Raw genomic sequence first — 9,536 nt, forward strand, 5'->3', positions numbered from 1 at the left:
GCCTAAGGCAATCTTCCAAACTTGATGCCATCCAATGTGTTGTGGCAGTAATTCCTAGAATATTAAGCAACTGGAGGTTGTATCAGATGAACATCTGTGCCATGTTGAAGAAACCTAGGTTGAGGCCTCAAATTCAGTCATGTTTCCAGTTTTAAGCATAAAGCAAGATCATGTGGACAGCCCAGATTAAACATGAACAGACTAGGCATTTTTTATCTAGTTGGGTTTCCTTCAACTGCTGTTTCCAAAGTATGTAGAAATTTAGCTGCAATCCCAAGAACTGTGGACAGCTAGGAAATACTAGTCTAGAAAAAAAACAAAGGAGGGGAAAGTGTACCCACCCAAGTCTAAGTTACTCAACATAAGGAAGCAAGTAGGATGTAATGATCCACTGGATTCCAATTCTGTGATCATCAACATGCTTCTCTCTCTTCCTCCCATCCCCCTCTGGACTTCCATTTTCTCTATCAACCCTGGTGTTGTTTTTTGTTTCATCACAACGAGGTGAAGGATACTCCAAATTCAAAACTGAGCTTTTCCCTTTATTTTCTCAGGATACCCATATCTTTATGGCCCATTTGCAGGGAGGCTTACATTTTCTATCACTTACATTTTCTATCACATGCTAGAAAATATTCCACAATGTTTCCCAACCTTCGCTTTATTCTGAAATTGACATTTGACTGCTCTTGCAGAAGCACACTGAGTTCTATACCGGCAGACGGTGGATGACGGAGCTATTGGAGGTGACGGTGTGCTCGCCTTCCTGCATCATGGCAATCTCAGCCCCGTCATCATCATCTGAGGCGTCAGCCAGGCTGTTAACGCTGCTGCTCTGACTGCTGGCACTAATGGACATACTGGGTACCGAGTGGCTGCTCTCCATGCTATTGATGGTTCCTGTCCGGTGAAGAAACTGCTCTACTTCCTGAAACAGAAAAAAGGATTAAATGAGAATGAGACAGGTGATACTGCAAACAACTGCTTCTTAGAGGGAGGGAGGGAGGGAGGGAGGGAGAGAGAGAGACAAACAGACAGACAGACAGAGTATATGTGTGTGTAGGGCAGGGGTCTTCAAACTTGGCCCTTTTATGACTTGTGGACTTCAACTTCCAGTGTGCCTGGCTGAGGAATTCTGGGAGTTGAAGTCCACAAGTCATAAAAGGGCCAAGTTTGAAGACCCTTGGTGTAGGGAATGGTCTTGGAGTAAGGAAGCCTCCTGCACTGTTACTCTCATGATGGTGAGAGAATTATATGAGCTGAAGTTCAAGAAAGCCAGGGAGAACTGCATTAGGAAACGTGGGGAGACAACAACAGAAACCAAAAGGGAAATCTTAACCTCTTCCTCTTCTGGTGCCTCTGCATTTGGACCATTCTGAGCCTCCTGGAAGAGGATTTTCTTCATCTTGCGGTACTGCAGATTGTCAAGCTCCCTCACTGCATCCTTGGTCCTCTGAATCAGGTCCATGATAACCGTCTGGGGTCGCTCCCTCAAGAGAAAGCGATGCTGTGGAGTCACAGGAAGTAATAGCATGAAACCAAGGAAGTAGGTCTGCAAAAGGTCCCCGAAGCTATCCACTGAACTCTTAGAATTTGTGATATGACCAATCCTTTCCCGCTATTAAGTACACTCACAGGGTTGGGATAACAACTACTGAGATTTCTTGGGACCTAATAACTACATTATTTTAACAACAATGTATAATTACTCTCAATTTAACTTGAGTAAACCTAGATTTAGCATGTAATGGTTACTCAAGTCCACTTAGGAACAAAGAATGAGAGAAACTCAAATACTTTGGAAGACAGAATAACTCATTGCTTATCAACAACTTAATAAGGAAAAAAACCCAACCAAAATCAATGCTAGGTGTACACTTCCAACACACAATTCTATGAATCCAGTGTGAAGACTCAGTATTTATCACGGGTCTGTGGGGAATAAATGGTGAAGTGTGTTATTTATTAGGGTGTTTCCCTAGAAACATCTGTACCAACATTTTTCATGGATTACCATTTCCCGATGCTAGCTTTCCTTTAACACACTCTTCTAATTTAAATATCTAGTGTTCTTATCTTTAACTTCTTGTTATTGTCCCAGATGGGATAAAATGAGTACAACTTCCACAGCTACAGGCATTGTATGCTGGGGATGGGCAAAAAAGGAATCTTTCAGGAGTTGAAAACGGGTGGAAGATACCTTAAGCAGCACATCAGAGGTTGGACGGTCCTGGGGGATCTTCTGTAGGCATGAATCCACAAAATTTCGGAAATATTCAGACCTGAAAAAAAAAAACAGGGAAGAAAGTCAGGGATTCATCTGAATCTATAAACCTCTCTTTTTTTTTGCAAGCTTAAAGCCATTTGTGGAGTTTTCCTTACCAGTGACTAGATTGCAGCAGTGGTGAATCATTCTGGGCGATGTGGTATAAGGCACTCATAGCATTCATGTTAAAGAGGGGTGGTTTGCGCTCCGCTGAAGATGCAAGGACAGCTAATGTTAGCACCAGCACTCGTGTTTTTGCAGAAAGCCCTCTTCCACATCACTCCCCCCATAACTCCAACCTTATAAGGCAAGTAAGCTCATTCCATACCAAGTTCAATGCAAGTGATGCCAAGTGACCAGACATCCACCTTGCCATCATACTGCCCCTCATCCATGGCTAGAATCACCTCAGGAGCCATCCTAGAAAGAAATCGCAAGATAAAACAATCATACATTGTGACTTAGCAACGGCACACGTGGTTACTTAAGAGCCTGAAAGATTATTGCACCAAAGACGCACGACCCTGGACATAGACCACAAAGTACTGCCAAGTTGTCAATGTTGCTATTAATCAAAGAGGGGAAATTATTAAACACGTTAATGTGTATTATTAATACAAATATATAATTTATTTCATTTTCTTAGACCCCATTAATTCTTAAAATGAGGCTCCAAAGCATGCCATTTAAAGTTCACATATGGCGCCTCCCAAAACTGGAACACTCCTGAATTACACCCTCCAATCTTTGACCTACAAAAGGAGAAGACTTCATAACTTTTTTTACAATCAACTGTTGTTAAACTACACTGGGAGTCTTTGCAAAAACCCAGGGAACCCACATTTCTAATTACCAATTTCTGTAATTTCTTCTTGTTCAAAGAGCCAGGGAGTCTCCAATGCATATCTACTCCCTCACTGTCTCTTCAGCCACATCTTCGCTCCTCCCAGTGGCTAGGATATGGGGATATGGCCAATAAAGGCATTCCTGCTCTGTTTCAGATTAAACAAAAATCTCATTCTGCCAGCTTACCAATATGGGGTGCCAACAAAGGAGTTAGCAGGAGCAATTATAGAAGCTGAGCCAAAGTCCCCCAGCTTCACTTGTCCTGGTTCAGTCAGAAGGATATTCCCAGCTTTCACATCCCTGAAAAGACAGGCACAGTAATTAAAAACTGAATAGAGAAGCAGAGAACACAGTGGAGGAAAATGGGCAGCAAGATGAAAAAACAGTGCGAGCGGCAGGAGAAAGCAGGAAGACAAAGATTAGAGCAACATTTATATGGACAAGGAGGACCAGGAGAAAGAGAGAGGGCTACATTAGCAAACTTCTATATGGGTAATGGCCTCTGAGTCTCAATAATTTGATAGCAACAAGTGAAAGATTTCTGCTCTATTTAAATTAGGCTGCCGAAATGACTGACTCCTGAGGTAATTAAGATTTTTTTTTTAGTAGAAGAATGATGTGTATAGCACAGTTCTTAAGTTGAAAAATATATAGGTAGTCTTTTTTTTTTTTAGTGGTCATTAAGCGAAGTGGTTACTAAGTGAAACTGTGACTGCATTTATTATCAGACTTCAAGTTTTGTTTGCTTTACCGACCTGGGAAGGTTGTAAATGTGAGGATTGGCAGTTGTTTTTTCACCAATGTGGTAACTTCCAACAGTTGTTAAAAGAGGCAGTCGCTAAACGTGGACTACCTATATGCAAAATCTGATAGGAAGCAACATGTTTTAACTATATGTCTTTCCCTTAAGTTGTTTGGGATATCGAGGATTTATTAAAATATAAAGCTGATTTGAGAAATTTGAAAACTGTCCAGTGCTGATAATTGAACTAAACTGCATAAAGTGCAACATTTGACTGAAGCATGAATTTGAATGGTAATTTTGCCATTCTGCCTGCAAATCATCTAAAGAGAATAAACGGTAAAATGTAGCAAGAAACAGGGTTGGGTCAGAACGATGCATGGAGTTGACTGAAAAACAGAGTAACAGATTCCGGTACAGATTTCACAATGCAGAGCAACAACTAGATCATATTATCCTACACTAAATGGGTGTTACCAGCAGCAACGTCTCTAAGAGAGTGCAGTCATACAATGTAGAGCTCACCTGTGGATCATATTGTGTGAATGCAGGTAGGCAAGTCCCTGCAGAGCGCCATGTGTTATGGCTGCAATCTCTACTTCCTGCAGTGGCTTCTTGTGCACTAGGAAAGAAGGGATGGAGGAAAGAACATTATTTAAAGGTCTCAGAAAAGCTTTGTGGGAAGACTCTTCAATTGGTCTTGGGACTCACCTTCCAGCAAATCTGAGGCTGAGCCTAGGCAGTATTCCATCACCAGCTAGTGAATTAAGAGGAAATGTTAGCGTAGGGCAAATAAATCCTTCGAACTTCAAACATCCTGTCCCAATCAGGGCTCCGGGAACCCAGAACGCCAATTCCATTTTGTACCTGGCATTTCCAATTCACTTAAGAATGTAAGAACAGCCCCTCTAAATCAGACCAAAAGTCCACCATTTTTGCACCAATGTCATCCAGGCACCTCCAAAAACCCCATGAAAATAAATAGAATACCACTAAAAAAAAAACTGTCCACAGTTTTCAAGAAAGGAGCCACCACTCTATTGCACTGCAATTCCCTCCCTTAAACTGCACTGTTTCAGGCAGAGAAGCAAGAAACCCAGTCATCACTCAGGCTCTTTTCAAGACTTCCCCCCCCCTTACCCAAAGCCCAGTTCATCTGCATTTTCACTGGATTTCTTAAATTCTTTAAAAGGCTTTCTGTAATGTATCACCACAATGGCTCAGAGTGACCTGTTTCACTCTCATCTTACCCATGCTGTATGTTCCCGTAAGTAGCAGCCCTTGTATTCAATTGTGTTTGGATGTCGTAGCTTTTGCAAAAATTTCACCTCCTTGATAATGTCCTGCCATTTCTGGAAAATACAAAAGTGAGCCTGAGCTCCAATATATTTCTATATTTCGAGTAAAGGAGGGAATATTACAAGAAGCCTAGAAAATTTGAAAATCAGGAGATCTGGATTACCTAGGCCAGGGAGAGGCTAGAAGTTAATGGTCAACACAAACTGTGTTAAAGAGTCTAAAAAGGACCAACCTCATTAGACTGCTTCCCACTGTAGGACATCTTCTTAATAGCCACCACTTCATTGTTGCGTATGTCTCTGGCCTGGGGAAGATAAAGAGAATAAACCAAAGAAGGATGGTGAAAATAACTATCAGCACCCACAGACAGTCAAGTTCAGAGAGAAACTTTGTTCCTATGCCTGGAAAAAAAATACCATTCAAAAGGAGTAAATTTTACATCTCACGGTGAATCAGGCATTCTTAGAGCAGAGCTGCCTATGAGGCCAGAGATACGTGGGACTGACGATATCCACTTAAAGTTATAACATCTCTACTAAATCAGACCAGTTCATCTTCCCACTTCTGATCATGACCAATCAGATTCCCCCTGAGAAAGCCATTAGCAAGATGTGGAGAAAGTCCTTGCCACTATTGCTCTTCAACATTTAACATTCAGTAGCAGGGGGTCTCCTGGTGGGATGGGACCCAGAAGCAGAACTGATTCAGCTGTAAGCAAGGCCAACGGGAAAGAGTTGTGTTAAATGATCTTGGCAAGATTTTGAGCATGAGCATCAACACTCCTTTGGCACTCACAAAGTAGACAGCTCCAAAACTGCCATGACCAATCTCCCGCAGGTCAACAAAGAGCTTTTCAGGGTCATCCTTGAAGAACAGCTCAGCCACTTCAGGGTCCTTCAAACTGCCAGCCCGGGCATTAGACGGCATGGCGGCCGTGGATGAGGCTGGACTTCACTGTTGCTGTTCTCCTAAAGCGGGAAACAAATATTAACTGAACCAGCTGGGTATAAATAAGGTAATTTATTCTTATTTATAAGATTGTAATTCAGTGATATCTGATGCCACCATCTTGCTGTGGTAAAGCAAATCCTGAGATCCTTGCTAGAAGGGTATAAATATACGAAAATTATACTCCCATGTGAAGAAGTGGGTTCAAGGCCACATGCAACCTTGACAAAGCCTTTTCAAAAGGAATCTGTAAGCACTGGCTCCTATTCACAGAAATAAGAGATCTGAAACAAGGTAATCAATGAGAGATGTCTATAGCGGGAAGGCCATCAATGCCAAATGGAGACAGATCTTGCAGTGATACAGAAGGTAAAATAGACTTCTCTTGTTCAAATTGGGCTTTTGCTATTTATGTGACAGCATTCAAGTAGTAATTGTTAGGAGACTAAAGTACAAATATCAGCTTTACTTATCTCTACATTCCCCACTTTTCTAGCTCTAGCTCAAAGTATGTTTGTTCTTTATTCTTTCTATGAAAATCCAGGAGTTTTGATAAAGCTATACCTACTTTCCATAGACACAAAAGTCACAGCAGATTTGCTCCTAATTTTTGACCACTAAAATATTCTCCATTGATTGCTACTTTAATGAGAGTACATTTTCTCTCTTATACAGCGACTCATGTTTCAGTCTTGTACTTGTACACCCACATTTATATTGCAATGGGCACACACTTCCATTCAAGTAATAAAATTCCCATCTACTCAGTTTACCAGATTTGTTATTTGCATTAATTTCTGCACTATCTTCATTGAAATGAAAGGAGATGAAGAAAATAGGATTCTCTATTTAAAAAAAATACAAGCCTTTGGAGGGTTTGCTAAATATTTTCAGTTTTATTTTTAACTGAATGTTATATTAACTGAGTCCAGTTCAATACTATCATGTCTTTTTGTCCACTATAACTACTCTGCTGCGCTTAAGCAACTGCTTCTTATGTAAAATGAAGAAGTTGCCTATAAGGGATTAAAAGGAATTATAGGAACATAGACCAAGGGATTTCTAGAGCCTTGGAACAAAATTTTACTGGACTTGTGGTATTTGTTAGCTGGGAAGCAAACAATTTAGTCCTTTACAAAGAATGCAGCAAGTATGGAAGTTGGATATTTATGTATAATCCTCATACAGGTACCTCAATCTCTTCATTATTGCACAATGTCACCCAAGTCTTAACTTTTATGAACATCACATGCATGCACATGAAATATTACATCCTATTAAGCAGATACCAAGAATGTAACGAGTTAGAGAAAAAAGTGTACAACTCACGAATGAAGGCAAATATATGTGTCCCAGGATAATGTTATAAGATCCAATCTGGGTAGGTCACTGGGACCAAGGTTTAGTTTCCTGAGCTTCCGGACTCGTCCTGGAGCCCATCCTCGGGGAACTTATTTATGTTAGACATTCCGTTAGAGACAAGTTCCCCGGGGATGGGCTCCAGGACGAGTCCAAAAGCTCAGGAAACTAAACCTCTAGTCCCAGTGACCGACCCAGGTTGGATCCTGCAAGCGCGCAACTGATTTTGGAACATGTGGGAACAGCTGTATCAGATGACATCCCCCCATACAAAAACATTGCTCCTTCTCTGTAAATGAGTCCTTCCTTTTGAGTGAGGTAATTTTTCTGTATTCTTTCCCCATCTTCCAGTCTGCTATCTACAGCAAATTTCTCCAATATGATTCCCTCCAAGTGCACTGGACTACAGTTTCCACCCAACATCGCCAATAACTTGTTGAGAAATCTAGAAATGTATAGATTAATCCCTTTGGTAGGCACATTCTGGCTAAAAGCTATTTACACAAGATTTCTAAAGTGAGCCCTTTAAAGGTTAAAGATATACATTTAAAAACTTGAGCCTGTGATACTTTGAGCCTGTGAAACAAGAAGGAATCAATGTTAAAATATACAAGAATATTTAGTCCAATCACAAAATAACCATGTGAGTAGAAAGTGAGCCTCACTCCAAAAAACAAGAAGTAAATAAATGTGTGTCCTACCAAATAGACTGTTCCTTTTGTTCTCAGTCCAATGGTGAAGAACTTAAGATTCCCAAAATGTCCAACAGAAGAAGCCTGGCAGGGATTCACGAGCAAGAAAACTTGCTTGCCAGCAGTTGATATTAATAACAAGGATTGCAGTTGCAGCCTTGAATGTCACAGAATTGGTATCTCTCATGTCTGGTTCATTCAAAATATCTTCGTAAGTATCCCCATTAAGGATGGCCCAATCACAATTCAGGATCCAATATCTTAATCTTAATCCATGAATAAATTCTGGAAAATGCCTCCTCCTCTGTAGTTAGTTATACCTCAGAAATTTAGCATTTTGCTTATTTGCTCCTCAGAAAATCCATAGAATTTAATTTGCAGCACAAGTGAGCGGCATCCAAAGTTTCCCAGAAGCCAGCTTGTTGCACTCTTCACTGTACTGTGCAATATCAGAACAGGAATACTCAATACATTTTGCAATTAAAACAGTCTCTTTTCTAGAATAAAACGTCTACAAGCTGCCTATCCCCACACTGCTACTATGACTATCAAATGCATGAAGAATAAGGGTATCAATGCAGATCAAATGCTCGACAGATCTAGACCAGAAATGCACAGCCACCTAGATAGGAGGTTTCTCACACCAAGCCTTCCCCCTTGATTGGGTAGCAACTGAGGTGAGCTGAAAAATAAGATCCACAGCCTTGCTGCAACCCTACAATTTGAAGCAACCACACAGAGTCCCTCCTGTTCACTCTCTGGGATGGGCAGTGGTTGCTGGACTGAATCCAGGGGGCTGAAATGAAAAATAAGGAAATCAACAGTTTGCAGGCGGGTTATGCTGGTCAGAGGAAATCCTTGCATTGTTCAGTTGCTTCCCTGGGAACAATCTAAAGAAAAAAAGGCAAAGCGTAAAGCTAGCCTTGGCAGTGATACCACTGGCAAGAAAGCATCTGGAAGGATTCCTGTTGTGGTGGTTGCTGCCTGGCTGCACCAAAGTGGCCGAAATTTAAGGCAGGCCCTGGAATTCAGTTTCAAATTAGAGATAGAAGGGTAGGGAGACCAGTCACAGGGAATCATCTGGAGTTCACCTTTAGAACAGCAACTTGAGAAACAGCATGTATCCTATCAAAGGAGCGCAAGAACTGATTAATCTCTTAAACATGAACTTGCTTCCTGGCAGGCAACAAAAGTGGAAGACATTTCACCCATTGGTTTTAAATGGAGACTCATGAAGTAGTTTGTATGTAAGTCATGAATCCTAAAAGTTTTTTTTTAAATAATAAAGCAGCCCACCACTTTGAACTGAATAGAATCATTTTATCAGCTGTGTTGAAATGCTACATTTTCAAGAATTCACAGTGACGGAATAACTGAGTATACT

At 41.0% G+C, this 9,536-nt stretch overlaps 1 protein-coding gene across 1 annotated transcript in view; it reads right to left on the minus strand.

Moving 5' to 3' along the window:
* TAOK2 (TAO kinase 2) overlaps positions 1-6,080 on the minus strand; it is a 30,086-nt gene extending 24,006 nt beyond the window's left edge. The window contains exons 1-11 of the mRNA XM_015810527.1: positions 5,949-6,080; positions 5,386-5,457; positions 5,105-5,206; positions 4,566-4,611; positions 4,380-4,476; positions 3,299-3,412; positions 2,595-2,686; positions 2,383-2,476; positions 2,201-2,282; positions 1,340-1,507; positions 716-928 (exon numbers count right to left, since the gene is read on the minus strand). Of these exons, the coding sequence (XP_015666013.1) occupies positions 716-928; positions 1,340-1,507; positions 2,201-2,282; positions 2,383-2,476; positions 2,595-2,686; positions 3,299-3,412; positions 4,380-4,476; positions 4,566-4,611; positions 5,105-5,206; positions 5,386-5,457; positions 5,949-6,080 (1,212 nt within the window). The remainder of the gene's footprint in view (positions 1-715; positions 929-1,339; positions 1,508-2,200; positions 2,283-2,382; positions 2,477-2,594; positions 2,687-3,298; positions 3,413-4,379; positions 4,477-4,565; positions 4,612-5,104; positions 5,207-5,385; positions 5,458-5,948) is intronic.
* Positions 6,081-9,536: the final 3,456 nt, after the last annotated feature.

Source organism: Protobothrops mucrosquamatus, unplaced genomic scaffold (assembly GCF_001527695.2).
Source record: "Protobothrops mucrosquamatus isolate PMUCROS unplaced genomic scaffold, P.Mucros_1.0 scaffold11, whole genome shotgun sequence".
Classification (NCBI taxonomy): Eukaryota; Metazoa; Chordata; class Lepidosauria; order Squamata; family Viperidae; genus Protobothrops; species Protobothrops mucrosquamatus.